The sequence below is a fragment of the Diorhabda sublineata genome, chromosome 10 (assembly GCF_026230105.1).
Source record: "Diorhabda sublineata isolate icDioSubl1.1 chromosome 10, icDioSubl1.1, whole genome shotgun sequence".
NCBI classification, from domain to species: domain Eukaryota; kingdom Metazoa; phylum Arthropoda; class Insecta; order Coleoptera; family Chrysomelidae; genus Diorhabda; species Diorhabda sublineata.
The window spans coordinates 8391519-8407259 of NC_079483.1; the positions used below are offsets into that span (position 1 = coordinate 8391519).

A 15741-nucleotide genomic window follows, 5' to 3' on the forward strand; every position below is an offset into this window, starting at 1 on the left:
TAATTATTTTTATAGTTATAATATCTTATGTTTGAAGTTATTTTTCCTTCGCTTCATTACGACACCCTGTATATGCAATTTATATATTAAATTTGCAATGAAATGATTAGTCATGAAAAAACGTTTTTAAATAACTGAAATTCGATTCTGATTGATAAAACAACTCAATACCAAGTAATAAGCTTTTAAGACAGAATAAAAAATGCGTTTCTTGTATATTAAACATTTTTTTATTGTAATAAGCTTGTAAAAGATGAATTTTATATCAAATAACAGTTTTTTTTTCATATTTAGAACAATAAATGTTTTAATAATTATAACAGGACGTATATTTCCGAGAAATTGTTTTCCGTACTCAAGGTTTTTTGTATGAAATAAAACTACATTTGAAAAATTAAAATAATTTATAATATTGTTCCTTAAAGTTTCAAATTGGTAAATCCTACCAACAAACCAAGGAAACGAATTATTTTTATTTCGAGATAAATTCAAAATTGTATCCTTAACTAATACAATTCAAATTTATACAAACGACCTAAACTGGGTATATTACATTAATATTACAGTTAGACCCTTACTCTATATTTACATAAAACTAAAATTATTTCAACGCCTCTTCCTACCACCCGCGTTTTTACCACCCTTTCTCTGTCCCCCTTTGCCTTTTGGTTTCTTCGAATTACCCTTAACGTTATTAGATTTTTTGCTAGATCGTGGTCTATCTTGATGAGAACTACTAAAAAAATTAAAAACAAAATCAAAAATCGTTACCACCATACGACAAATTCAATAATATCGACAATAACTAATATACCATTTAATATAAAGTATTTTCATATTGAAATTGAGTTTTAAAAATTTCTTACAGGATGTTAAATAATTGCCCCTCATTTATCTATAAATAAAGTTATAGCATATGAAAACAAAGTAGAAACAGATTTAGATGAACAGTAAAAAATCTGATCCTCCTTGATAAATGAATCGATAAGATTCTCATTAGAGACCTCCTGAAAGGTAGCATGAAAGCTGGATGTTTATTTCTCAAGATGTCAAATAGTAGAAGAAACAAGACTAAGTCTTAAGAAAAAAGAAGTATACCAAGAATTGATATCCAAAATATTCAATAAATACCACAACTTTCTATTGTTAACCTTCCTTAAACTACCTAGAAGCTTTTTGTGGGGTTTCCTGTTTCTAGACTACGAAAGAATAAAAATAAACTGAATCTTTCAAATGTTATGAAACTTTTCGGTGCTTTTAGGGTATAGCAAAAGGAGACAATCTTCTTGGTTCAAATCACTACAAAAAAATTTGTACCACGCATCATTTGCAACAGTATTTAGTCTTTAAATCTCTCCTCCTATCGCGTTCCAATCAATCTTCTAATTGTTTCATTAAATAATCCATGTGTGTACTTGTGAGAATCCGTGGATTGGCTTTACACTTTCACAAATAATTTTCAATCAAAACAATCCCCAAATCACAAATAAACTTAGTCATATATACATATTAACTCACAGCATTGATTCCTACATTGAGTATTAAGTAAAACAAAGTGATTGGTTAGCATGTACATATGTTGCGATTATAGTGTTAAATAACCCAATTGATCTATTTTACCCCTTTTTGCCTTTGTAAATAACAATACTGAGTATTTACGTCCGATCTATCCAGCTCCCTTTAGAAAATTCAGGATATGGTATAGTTCCAGCTGCCAGTCTCAACCCTTGTAGATTGTTCCAGTAACTGGTTTTCCCCTATATATATATATATATATATATATATATATATATATATATTCTTTTCCTTTGTTTTCTCTATTCTATCTATCTATCTATATATATATATATATATATATATATATATATATATATATATATATATATATATATATAACAAAGGAAAAGAATATATATATATATATATATATTCTTTTCCTTTGTTTTCTCTATTCCTCTGTAGCTGATGCCCCGAAATGGTCCAGGTCCTGTGAAGGGTTTATCCTCCACTACATTGGCAAGTATGTCATATATTTAATTTTTTTTTTATTCAAACGGGTCCTAGAAACCATCAGAAGGGTCGCTATGCTATAAAAACACTGTTACTATATGGTTTAGTAACCATATCTACCTTTCCATTGTTTTCTCTATTGTTTTGTAGCTGATGCCACAATTTTTTAAAATTTTTCATCATTCCCGTTATTTGAAAGGCTAGCATCTAATTTGCAATTATTTTTTTTACTCTTTATACTGGAAATTCATGTGACAATACATAATTCATTATAAGTCGACATTTTTTTAAATAACTGCAGCAACAAAATTAATTTTGCTGTAACGAATTGACAACAAATTTTGAAATATTCTAAATTTGATTCCACTACGTTAACAATGAACCTCGAATCAAGTCACTTCTTTGGTTAGAATCGAACATGTGTGGGATGAAATTGGGAAAAAACATAAACTTTCATATGCTCCTGGATATTTTAGAGTGATTAGTTGATGATGTGAGGTCAGATAAGGTACATTTCTGACTTATATTTATCACCTAGCTATTATAGATAAAATTGCTTGTGTGAAAAACCAGCCTAATGCTAAACTTTTCCATCCTTATTAATTTAGGATGGTAAGTTGAAAGGGGACCTAAGAAGGGGCACAACGTTGAGAATGGACATGAAAAATATAGATTTATATACTAAAAATTCAAAAATATTAACTTAAAATTATTTGCTGTGTCTACATTTGTTAAATCAGTTACTGACAATCTTATTGAGTTTAAACTATGAATTTTTTATTTAAAATATGTTATTTCAAACTTACCCTACTTGATCGTTACTTATATGCCGAGCTACAGCTTTTTCGATGTTCAATTTGGGTCTCTTATTGAGAATCGAATCGACTATCGCTAGATTTTCTTTTTTTTCCGTATCACCTGAAACCGGTGGTTGCTTCCTTTTCCTCGAAGCTCCCGGTAGTATCGCCGATATACCTTTGGCTTCTTTTTCTTTGGGTAAATCTTTCTGGAATTTACCCAAACTTGCTGTTGATGCTTTTGCCACCGTTACAGCAGCTTGTAACTAGAACAACAAATTATAATTAAAAATTCACGACATACTAATATATAATGTATTAAACTTACATCTTTTGCAGTAGATACTTCCGAATTAGTGATACCGACCCTTGGTACTTGAACTTTTTTAGCCTTAGCGATGTTTCTAAGTCTTTGGAGTTCGTTTTTAGCGACACGCTCTCCTTTGGCAAAATTTTTCTTTTCGAATTGATCTTCCATGGGATCGGCATTTTCAGGAACTTCTAGTACCCAATTTTTCTCTTTTTCCGCTTGTGATTTCTTGAAACCATACAGCGGTACCCACTTCTTAAGCTGCTCGTCCCATGATAATTTTGCTTTTTTCTTTTTCTGTATTCCTTTGACTTTTGCAAATTGTTCCCATTTAGTTAAAGGTCTCGGTTTTGGGATCGGTTTCATACGCGGAAGTAGCGTTTTCTGTACTGGTAATCTAACAACAATAGCTTCCTCAACACGTTCCGTAGGTAAGCCCCAAACTTGATTTAATAACAATTGCGTGTTATCCCTAGCAAGATTCAACAAGTAATCGTTCTTGTTTCGACTAGAAATACAAAAAAAATTATCCTTAATCCTATACTAAATATACTTTATTTTTATACATACCTCAAACAATTCGTATCAAAATCGTTTGTATCTTCCGCTAAAAGAGTTCCTAAATCATAATTAAGATCTATGAGTTTATTTACAGTTATAGGTTTATATTTTTCTGATGGTGAAATTGAATTTATTAATTCATCCATGTTGTCTTCAGAAAACAATACATAACCTAACACCAACGATACAAGCTACACGTGAGTGTACAACATGGCGAAAAAAAAATCCCTGCTCTATTTACTCAAAGTCAATATGACATAAACAAAAAATTAAACATTAATAATTAATTATGGAAAATTATTTAATTTAACAAACCTAATAATTTTATAATTCTATTTATAATTGATAGATATCATACTGTTTAAAAAAAATCACCGAAAATACATATTTCATAATAGTTGGCAGCATTGTAAGTAATCGTGCGACACACGTCTTGCGTGTTACATTTTTCGAATTATCAATTAATCGCCATTTTGTAATCGTGGAAAGTAGTTTAATTGCCCCATTTATATTTAAAATATAGTATAGTTTGTTTAAAATATAGTGGCTCCTTCAAAATCAAGAAAAATCTACACGATGACGGCCCACGATCAAATGAGGGCTATGCTAGATCAACTAATGGGTACAGGAAGAAATGGTTAGTTCAAATCAATAATTACATAGTCATAAATAGAATTTAAATCAACATATTGAATATAATTAAAATCTAGATTTAGTTTTATCTTATTAAATACATATGTTTTATATAGGAACAGGTAAATTCGTTTGTTTATTTCCAGGAGAAAACAACAAATTCCACGTAAAGTTCAACGACACCAGAGTGTGCAAGTCTTTTTTACTCAGCTGCTGTCCCCACGAGATATTATCGTCAACAGTAAGTGAATTTTGATGTTGGTTATATTTTAAAAAATAATGATAATTCGCACTGAATAATGTCTCAAATTGTACCGTTTTGCTTCTCATTTTATTCGGTTAAACTAATGTGGCACTGTGTTTTCAGAAACTTCAATTATCTATAATAAGATGAGGATTAGGTGTTTGATTTTGTATGTAAGTACTATAACGTACGTATAAAAATTTAAATACACTAGGTATATGTTAATATTTTTGATTTAAATAGGGAAATTGTCGACGAAATATGTTATTTTCGGTTTAAATAATGATTTGAATTGAATTATTCGAAAATAAGAAGGAATTAAAGGGAATTGCTTCACAATTTCAGTTTGTTGCTTTTTTTTCATTTTTTTTTGTCTAACATCGATTCCTATTAATTTCTTATATAAATTTAATACGTTGCCGTGAGTAAGGTATGGTAAAGTTAAAAAATGTAGTGAAAGTTTAATTATCTAGCAGTTTCTCTAGTATTGGTAAGTATTTCAAGAAAAATGAATTAATATAAAGTATTATAGGTCCCCCACGTAGTACCTATAGTTTTTTATTTATAAAAAATCCTCATTCTTTTAAAACGGTTTCAATAATTATTCTACTATTCAACCAAGGTTCTTGTATATATATATATATATATATATATATATATATATATATATATTGAAATTTTCTTGTTATAAAAAGTTGACGCTCCATAAACTATCATCTGTTTTTACTGTGTTTCAGAAGCTTCTCAACAGAAAATCTTGTGTCAAAGTTTCCACCTTTTGATCCAATTATCCTCTATTTGATGATGGTATGTGGTTTTCCACAATGGTTCTTTCATCCTTCATCTTTTATAACATTTTCTTCTCTATTTTTCCCTTTTGTTTGGTTCAATTTACCATTCAACCCTTCCGAATGGTTTCTCAATCATGGTATTCTCATTTTTTATCTTTTATAACATTTTCTTTTCTTACCTTTTGTTTTGTTCAATTCATTTCAGTAGCCTACAAACTGAGTGTCTTGTCAATTTTTTCACCTTTTGACCCAATTATCCTCTATTTAACCATGTTATGTGCTTTTCCACCATGGTTCTTTCATTCTTCACCTTTTATAACATTTTCTTCTCTGTTTTCTCCATTTTTTTGCTCCATTTGATTTAGAAACCTACAAATGATGTCTTGTGTCATGTTTTCACCTCGTGACCCAATTATCATCTATTAAACCATTCTTTGTGATTATTCCATCTTCTATGTGGTTCCTCTGTTGTGCTTCTGCCATTTTTTATCTGTTTGTAACATTTTTTTTCTCTTTTTCCTTTTTTTTTGTTCTAATCGTTTCTGAAGCCTACAAATTAATGTTTTTCACCCTTTAACCCAATTAGTAATACATTTGTCATCAGTAGAGCCTTATTCTTATCCATTTTATGATATCAAGCATCATTAATCCTTTCAATATATCAGCCTTCTTATGTTTTTTATTATTTATGGAATTTTCTACTTGTTATTCCCATTTTTATTTTTATCCCTCATCGATAGGCCCAATCCTCTCTTCACATTACATTTTCCTCAAGATATTCATAGGAAATTTGTTCTGTAGATGATGTTTTACCATTAGAGGTATTTCCTACATCTTAAATGTTTTTAATTTGTTCATCTAGCAGTTCCTAGAGTTCAAGCTTCAGTTTCCACAAATCTGTTTGTTGTTATTTCATTGCATTGGATTAGGACACTTGACCTAAATTTTAATACTTTAGTGGGGGATCTGAGTTAATTTTGCATGTGTTGTACTACATACAAAACGAACAAATTCTAATGAGCGCTGGATAATTAGTGAGTATTATTACATAAATTGCATTAAAAAAAGAATTTCTGCAAACAGATTTGTTTTTAGTGAGTATTATAAATATTTATTACATATAAAGTCTATTGAAAGTTTCTCGCAGTCCAAAATTTACCACCAAGAAGTATCATTTGATAAATAAACATAAATTTTAATGTTTTCTTTGTGTTTTGGTGTTTAAATATCAAATTTTACCCATACTTCTTAGGATAATACGGATTTAAGTGTAAAATTTAGGGAAACACTTCTTATTGGTCTTCTTTCAATGTTCTTTCAATGTATACTTGGAATTATTGTCCATATATAATTTAAATCCAATTAAATAGAAATATTTGTTATTGATATACTTCTTGGCGGTAATCAATTATTTAGGAAAAACCAATCATTCCAATAACCGCTATTTTCGTATCCTCCATTTTATTTTCCAGTGGAATTTACCATGTTTGTAAGTTTCTCGTTTATATATTATTCGTACTGATTGCTTTTATTTTTCATTTGATGGGTAGCAAAATTTGAAAATATTTCTATGAAAATTTCATCTCTTTCATTTTCCTTTATAAAAAAATTTTGTACCATTTATAGCAAAAAATTAACCATTTCACTGTGAAGTTTCGGTATGTTGTGAGGAACCTCTAAGAAATGGTGCAAAAGCAAAGGTTGTTACAAGAAATAATAAATAAATAAACAGCAAGGATGCAGGATATACTGACAATAATAGAAGCCAAAATTAAAATTCACTTTTGGAAACTTTTATGCAATACAAGAAAAAATTTTATGCCACATAACAATAATAAACTGGAGTATTTATTTTTACAGATAAATTTAAAAATTAAAGTACCATAACCTAAGATATCGTGTGATTTTCAAAAATGTATAAAAAAGATAACAAAACATTTAATGGTATCTAAAACACAAACAACCCAGTGACTATTTCACTATTACAACATGAAAAGGTTGAAAATTTGTTAATTTATGAATCAGAATCACAACAAATTATAAAAAAAAATACTTTCTAACAATAGAAGTCTCCTTCCACAACACCAAATTTATCCTGAAAATATTTTTTCCTTCGGTGTTGTTTGATTCAAAATTTTTATCGACATGACTTTTTTTGAACTACAAATTTTAAGGAATTGAAAGAAAAATTACTATATATAAAAAGGATCGAGATGTGGAAAATCATGCAAACAAACTAGATGTGAATAGTTCAAATGAACCAAATTCTAGGAAAGGATCACTGTATGGAAAATCATGCGAACCAAGTGAATGTGAGAAGTTCAAATGAACCAAATGATAGGAAAGGATCACCTTATGAAAAATTATGTAAATGAAATAGATGTGAGAAGTTCAAATGCACCAAATGCTAGGAAAGGATCAGTATAGGAAACATTTTTTGTCGCGCTTTCAATTACTATGTGGAGAGGTGGGGGATTTAGAATCACTTCTAGTGCAGCTGTTGGGTATGATTTCATGGCCCCGGTTACATATATGCCAGCCAGTCTTTGTATTCAGATTAATTCTAGTACCCCATATCTCTGTATACATCTACAGTAGGATCTTTGGATTACAACCCCATATCCTCTCTGAAGGAAATTAGGAATGAAGTCCTTGGCAGGATATGCCGAGTTCAGTCAGTTCAACATAAGTTGGAATAAGATCCCCTCACGACATCCCCATCTGGAGGTTGTCTTATCTTCTCGCGTCTAATGCTCTTCGGACAGCCTCGTTGTGGAGCATTGTCAAAGGCGCGTTTTAAAGGATTACGAATAAGAGAACTTCTGTTTTCAGGGGCAGTAGAAGGGAGCTCACCTCATCAAGTTGCTTTAAGATTTTTTTTATATCCCTATATTTTATAGAAAATTTTTTTTAGAATTTATTGTTTTCTAATGGTAGTAGGATTATGTTTAATAATTTTTTAGTTTCGTTTTAAAACACGTGTGCCAAATTATTGGATGTTAGATTATATGTTTCGATAAATTTTTTATATAATCAATTGAATACACAGTGACAGGTATCTTGTTAATTTATAATAAATTTATTCATCGTTGAATTTCATTTACACGTGGACATTTGATGGGGTGGAGGAAGGGGGCACTGTATCACTTGGCTCAAATTTACATTTTGAAATTTCTTATTGAAATTAGTCTTCGAACTACATGTCGAAAAATTTTCTTTTTATATATTTTTTATTGTGTTTTGATTAATTTATCTAATGATGGTTTTCGTCAGCGAATGGATTTGGGTGAGTGTCCAAAAATTCACGATTTGGCGCTAAGGGCGGATTTCGAAAAGGCGCAGCAGAGCAGAGATTACTTCTATGACTTAGACGTAAGTGAATCTTAATAATAAGAGGTTAGATCAAAATTACGATGAAAAATATTCTAAATCGACAATTATTTACAAATTTCTCTAACGAAATAGTCGTGAAACCTGAAAATTGGCTACAATTCTACCTGAATATATTGAATAGGCAACCGTACATATATTCTACCCCTTCGAAACTATCCGTTTTCATAAGTCTTCATTTCAACTGCACACATTCTGCCACCTTAAAACAATCAGCAACATAACAGAAGTTCTACTTATCTGCTGAATTTTGAAAAAATTTTTTTTGAGATCTATTTTTAAACTTTGGTAACTTAAAATCATTAGATTGTTTCCAAAATTGAAATTGATTAGTTCAATTGAACCAAATGCTATAAGATCACTATATTAAAAATCATGCAAAGTGAATGTGAGTAGTTCAAATGAACCAAATGCTGGAAAAGGGTCATTGTATGGAAAGTGCCCACTTATTTGATCTGTACTGTCCTGTTTTTGGTTTTTATCACTCTTGAATATTCCTATTCTTTCGGCTCCTTAAATTTAGGTCTACTTTGTATTCCCTGTTATATTAAAATAATTTATTCTTTGTTTTTTTTTTCTACTATATCTTCACCATTTATTTATTCCAATCGTTGGTAGTTCATTTGTCACCTGTATTTAGTCTTTTATTTATTGTAGAAATGTTCTTGTTACACAATTCTTCAATATATAAACATATCTATGAATATTTAGTGAAAATAGTGCCTCTTATATGTGTAAATACAGTGACCCAACACCTCCTTGTGGGGTTAAAAATTATAAACATCTTTTTGGGGTTGTTTTATAAGCATTATTTAATGATTTACTCACTTATTATCTTTTCAGATTCCTTTTTAATTATTTATCCTCATAATTCTCGAATCCTTTTCTAATTATCTTTGTTATTTGGGTCCATCTCGCTTTCTTCTACCCCTTGGTTCCTAATGCAGCCTTACATGAACAGTTTTGTTTTCTTTGTTTCTTCATATCCAGCAGTTGAAGTCCAACGTCTCATTGAAGGGGGGACTAGGACGTTTAGACCCCCTAATGTTAAAAATAAGTGTTAAGATTAGATTTTCATCATATTTTTTTGACCAAACCTCGTATTTTTATATCCGAAACGATTATGTATAATGTTAATTGAGAAATTTATGTAATAATTGTTTTTTTCTTATGGTCATTTAGGCAATGGAACATTTGCAAGCCTTCATCGGTGACTGTGATAGAAGAACGGAGGCGGCTAAACAACGTTTAGCCGAAACCCAAGAAGAACTGTCCGCCGAAGTGGCCGTAAAAGCAAACAGCGTGCACGAATTGGCCGAACAGATCGGTCAGAAATTGGCTAAAGCCGAACAGTTGGGTGAAGAGGGTTTCGTGGAAGAGAGCATGAAGCTCATGGAAGAAGTCGACGAATTGAGAAAGAAAAAATTGGACGCCGAACAGGAATATCGAAATTCGATGCCTGCCAGCAGTTATCAACAACAGAAATTGAGAGTGTGCGAAGTTTGTTCAGCTTATTTGGGTATACACGATAACGATAGAAGATTGGCAGATCATTTCGGCGGAAAACTCCATCTCGGTTTCATCAAAATTAGAGAAAAGCTGATGGAATTGGAGGTAAGTATTAGAAATTATTTTTCCCCCCATTTTCAAATGGAATTCGTTTCAGAAAAACGCCGATAAAAGGAAAGAAGAAAAGAAGAAAGCCGGTAGAGACCGAGATCGCGATGAAAGGGAAGACAGATACGAGAGACGGTACAGGGAACATTACGTTGGAGGTAGAGAATTGGACAGGAGATCCAAGAGACATAGATCAAGATCGAAAGATAGAAAGGACAGAAAAGACGATAGAGATCGTAAAGATAAAGATGAAAGCAGGGGTAGTCGATATAGATCTAGGTAATTATATACAAATTTAACAATATTCCTCTTCCGTCTTTGATTTATCACTTTGCGATTAACTACTACTTTCTATCTTGTTAATTAATCCCCCTAAATTGGTATTATGATTATTTTACAGCATTAAACATTCGGAATATTCTAGTTCTAGTTCATTTTCTAGGGTTTTAAATGTTTCTATTGATGTTTTGGAGTAATTAGATCAAAATATGCACTTGTCTATGAAGATTTTGATAAAAATAGTGCTCCCTGTATGTAAATAAGGTGGTTAAATGCCATATGTGAGGTTGAACGACATTAAATACTTTCTACTGGTGTCACTTCAATATTTACTTGCTTATTTTACTGCCATACAATCTTGTTTTATTTCGTATCGTCCTCAAATCTACCTCATACTTCTTTCATCCACTTTAATTTCGATTTTTCTTTCCATAATTTTGTGACTTGTCAACATATCTATGAAAATATAGTGAACATGCCCCTTGAAACACTCCTTGTCAAGTTGCATAACATAAAAGGGTTTCAAATGAACAGCTAACCCTCCAAAAATGACTGTTATACCCACAAAAATAAAGATATATAAATTTCATTGGTATTAAGTGAGTAGTTCAAATGAACCAAATGCTAGAGGAGGACCACTGTCTAAACAAAGTGGAAGGAAGTAGTTCAAATGAACCAATTGCCAGGAAAAGATCACTGTATGAAAAATCATGTAAACAAATTGGATGTAAGTTGGAATTTTTGGAACCGTTAGTACATTCATACTGAACACACTATTTACATTACCAGTACACCAATAGTCACAATTACACTGTCTGACTCAAATGAACCTAATACTAGGAAAGGATTGCTATATGGAAAATTATATAAATTAAGTGATTAGTTCAAATGAACCAAATGCTAGGAAAAGATCAATATCTAGAAAATTGGAAAAGTTTTCTCACTTATTTTCTGTGTAGTAATAGATTTTTGTTTTTTATTGGTCTCAAATCTTTTTTTTTCTTTCGCTTCTTAAATCTAGGTCTACTTTGCTTTCTGTTGTCTTTTGTGTTTTAATGTAACTTCAAAACAACGATTTCGTGCTTTTTTTCATCCCAATGTATAGTTGAACCTTTTTTTATGATTTCCCTTATATTTCTCTCAGTATTTGGTAGTTCATTTGTATTCATTGTCTTTTAATTGCTATAGACATGTTCTTATTAATTTTTTGTTACACTATTTTTCAAACACCCCTTGTTGGGTTTCAAAGTTTCACAACTGCTTTTTGGGGTTATTCAATGTCCGTTATTTGATTATTTTTTCTATAAATTTCTGTTATTTTTTTCACTATATAATTCTACTCGTTATAGTTACTAGGGTCCTCATTGATATTTCTTATCCCTTTGCATTGAAGCTTTAAACAGTTTAAACAGTTTTGTACTCTTTGCTCGCTTATTTTTTCTATATAGTCCTGTTTTTAGTTTTCTTTTTTTCTATTTCCTTTATCCGCTTAAATTTGAGTTTTTCTTGGTTAACCCTGTATATTGTTTCCGATAAAGATAATAAATGAAAAATTTTATGTCTTTCTTTTCTCTATATTTGGCCACATCATTATATTCTTTATTTTCTTTGCTATATTCCCATATTTTATTTCTCTCAGTAATCAGTAGTTCATTTGTCTCCTATATTTATCGTCATTTATTTATTACAGAATTGTTATCATGCTTTTTTCCACTATTCTGTATTATATGGACTCATTTATGAAAAATTCAGTGAAATTAGTCTCTCCTTTTGATGTATTATATAAATAAGTTCTCCAATTGGATTAGTTACACGTTGAATTAAAATTTAACACAAAAATTGTGGTTAGGTGTATATATCTGATGATTTTATGGAGTTTTATCCCTTAATTAATATCTGATAAAGTTTGTCATATACTTAAATTGTGTCATTATCATCGAAAAGTTGTTTATTAGTTTGTCTAATACTTGTAGACTTTCTCTGGTCTCAAAAGTGTCAAAAGCTTTCATTAAGTCAACAAAAACATTTGATACTTTCCCTATTTTATTTAGTTTTTTTTTATTATTTCACTTCATTATTGATAATTTTTTTATGATTGCAGGTCAAGAAGTAGGGACCGTGATCGTAGATCTCATTCCCGTCATTCCAGTTCGGGTGATAAAAAAAGGGATAGGGATTAAGGGCGTTAATGTAGTTTTGATTCATAATAAGTTTTTGATTGAGAAAAATAAAAAATATTTTAGGTATTAATTACGTGAATTAAGTTTATAAATCATTTTCCCCTTTATGTCGAACATCACTAGAATCTTTGATTGTACAAATTGTGTGTTGGAATAAATTCAATGGTAGGACATTTTTCGATTAAAACTTTCACATTAAAACTTTCACGCAATTTTCGTTTATATCAATTCTGGTGAATCAAATAAAAATATTTACAAGTTAAAACGAGTTTTTTTTTAATTTTATAACTACATCCTTCAACGGAACAAATGCAGCGTCTATCGCTGTTGAAAACAAATCAGTTTAGCCGTAGAAATGTTAGGAGTGATGGTAAATCTACGAAAAAACCCACAGGAGTTTATAATAAATGTATGGCAGTGAACGTGCTTAAATTTCAATTACGGGTGTTTGCTTTTTAAATAATTTCATAAACTGAGTAATTTAGCAATAAGAATTAGTTTATTTAAAGGTAAGTGAATTTAATGAATAAAATATTTAAAAAAAATGTAATTATTGAATGAAATATATACATATAGTATTGCAGGGGTTAAAATTACGTTCCTTTTTGACCAAATTTGTTTCTACCTCTCTTATATGCAAACTCTACATTAAAACTGGTCAAAGGAAATTGTCTGAAAATCAAGTTTTGACAACGTCCCATTTTTATAATTTTGTGATTTTCTGAATGAGCATGAAATTCTGGATAAACTCTGTAATTTTTTCCACTTGCAGTGGTTTTTTATCTAAAATTCCTGTACTATAAGCCAACACTACACAATGGCCTGCCGTGACAGTTTCAACAAGCCATTGCATCTATAAGAGACTTAATTTCATTCTATAGTAAAAAATAAGTTTTCTAAATCAAAAGGTTATTGTATAATTTTATATAAACTAAAATTTACTTTTTACATAATTGCGTTTAGTGCCTATCATACTTAATATTCAGCAAATTGTAAAAAATACCACTATTGTTCATAATCCCCTCGACTATAAAAAAAATGCAAAATAATATATTACGAGGTGTATTAGTAATTTCTATCTATCTATCTTGCATGACGCCATTTTGAATATTTACACAAATATCCCTAGAAAATGTCTGTTACTTTTTGAACATTCCTCGTATAACTATATTCCACTTTAAAAAATGTAAAAATATATAAGTTGTTATTATATAACAAATACTAATTAATACTGATAAATTTAATAAAAAAACAAAATCTTTCAAAATTACATGATTATTCATTTTTTAATTATCATCATAACTACATTTCGATTGTATCTCTTCTGTCCTGTTTAATTTGAGACCTTTGTCTTTTGAGCAACAATCTCTCTTTAGAAGCTCTTTCCAGCCTTCTTCTAGCACGTTCTTGACTTTCTGGACTAGGTTCCTGTTTAACTTCCACTGCACTTCTTACCGCTTTTCTAATTTTTTCGAGGCAATCCGCTACATTTAGTTGTTGGGATCTTGTTAAATCTGATCTGAATATTAAGTAACCGTCTTGTGTTAACCTTTGACCGAACTGAAATTCACTTCATTTAGTAGAAACATAAAAAAGTTTAGAACACATACCGTCTCGAACATTTTTTGTTTTTCTTCTTCATTTAACCATTTCGCCGATTTTAAATGGAATCTTATATCAACTTTAGTGTTAACTTTATTTACATTTTGACCACCCGGACCTGAACTTCTACTGAATGTTATTTGTAATTCCTCCATTGGAATAAACCCAGTAAATCCATTTGTGTTTTGATCTGGTATCTACAAATTAATAACATCAAAATTATTTATTTTATTACGTAAATAATATACCTTGGGTGTCGTTATTTTCAAACTACTATTCGGATACAGATTCTTAAGGGATATAGCACTATTATACGTAACTATTGGTCTGTTTGTATAACTTTTTGTAGTCTGATTCAAACATTTTACAAATTCGATACTAGTTCTTTTGAAAACGTTCATTTTTTTAACTTTAAATAGTTATAATTTAAGGTTATGTCAGTAAATAGTTTCTTCTTCTGATTTTTAGAAATGTTAGCATACTAGAGATGGGATACAAAATTAAATTATTAACCTGTTTTTTTCTTATAGAATCTATAAAACGGTAGATAAAAAATTATTTCACATTAGGTTTCCAATTTTGATATTTCTAATAACAATTATAGCTAATAATTGTATAAAAATTGAATGAAATAATCGATCGTATATCAGGGGAAATTACTTTTTAAATGTCTGTAGTCGTGTAACAAATATCTAATGTTGTCAAATTTATTATGAAAATCAGGTTAATGCACACAATTTCTTGTTTTCGTATCTTCCAATTTTTATTCAATAATTAATTACTGTGTAGGATATAATTAGTTTTTATAGATGTTTTAGAAAATGTTTGTTGTAATATACGAGTATAATAATTATATATATTTTTATCCTGAATCATTTTTAGTGAGAACGAATTTTTTTGTATAAAAATTGTAAGTAATTGATACTCTTTGAAATATTACTTTATATGTTAATGTTGGTGATCAAATAGTATGAATTATTCAAAATTTTAGGTTATATTCTCGATTGCATGATTTTTTTATAACAATAATTGGGACAAACAATATAATATGACAACAATGTAGAACATCTGTTAATATTTTGCATTTATTGTTTAATTATATAACTGATATTAGAGGTGGGCTTATTTATTTTAAATAATTGTAGTTATTTAGTGGAACAACTTGTTTTTGAATAATTTTTCCATAAAATTGTAGTTTTTTCAAAATGTTCCACGTTAAAATTTACCTAGAGGGATAGGTTTTTTTGTCTAAATAATAGGTAATATGGGAAATAAATTTCTCCTGATAGCATTAAGGTGAAAAATTATGGAAATAAAAAACTGTTAT

General features: G+C 29.7%; 3 protein-coding genes across 4 annotated transcripts; 1 reads left to right on the forward strand and 2 right to left on the reverse strand.

Moving 5' to 3' along the window:
* Nucleotides 1-207: 207 nt before the first annotated feature.
* On the reverse strand, nucleotides 208-4093 carry LOC130449418 (ribosome biogenesis regulatory protein homolog). Of its 2 annotated transcripts, none has more exons than XM_056787223.1 (4): nucleotides 3688-4093; nucleotides 3136-3625; nucleotides 2817-3073; nucleotides 208-736 (listed from the first exon to the last, which is right to left on the reverse strand). In XM_056787223.1, exons 1-4 carry the CDS (start codon nucleotides 3822-3824, stop codon nucleotides 607-609), a joined length of 1014 nt encoding a protein of 337 aa, XP_056643201.1. In that variant the 5' UTR covers nucleotides 3825-4093; the 3' UTR covers nucleotides 208-606. The 2 variants fall into 2 exon arrangements, with proteins under 2 accessions (XP_056643201.1, XP_056643202.1); XM_056787224.1 differs by having other exon boundaries at nucleotides 334-733; nucleotides 3688-3877.
* LOC130449420 (putative RNA-binding protein Luc7-like 2) lies at nucleotides 4085-13077 on the forward strand. The gene is made up of 6 exons (XM_056787225.1): nucleotides 4085-4315; nucleotides 4458-4552; nucleotides 8620-8718; nucleotides 9919-10350; nucleotides 10403-10632; nucleotides 12734-13077. Exons 1-6 carry the CDS (start codon nucleotides 4255-4257, stop codon nucleotides 12810-12812), a joined length of 996 nt encoding a protein of 331 aa, XP_056643203.1. The 5' UTR covers nucleotides 4085-4254; the 3' UTR covers nucleotides 12813-13077.
* Nucleotides 13078-13289: 212 nt separating this feature from the next.
* On the reverse strand, nucleotides 13290-14883 carry LOC130449421 (peptidyl-tRNA hydrolase ICT1, mitochondrial). The gene is made up of 3 exons (XM_056787226.1): nucleotides 14663-14883; nucleotides 14423-14611; nucleotides 13290-14372 (listed from the first exon to the last, which is right to left on the reverse strand). Exons 1-3 carry the CDS (start codon nucleotides 14813-14815, stop codon nucleotides 14115-14117), a joined length of 600 nt encoding a protein of 199 aa, XP_056643204.1. The 5' UTR covers nucleotides 14816-14883; the 3' UTR covers nucleotides 13290-14114.
* Between the last annotated feature and the right edge of the window lie 858 nt (nucleotides 14884-15741).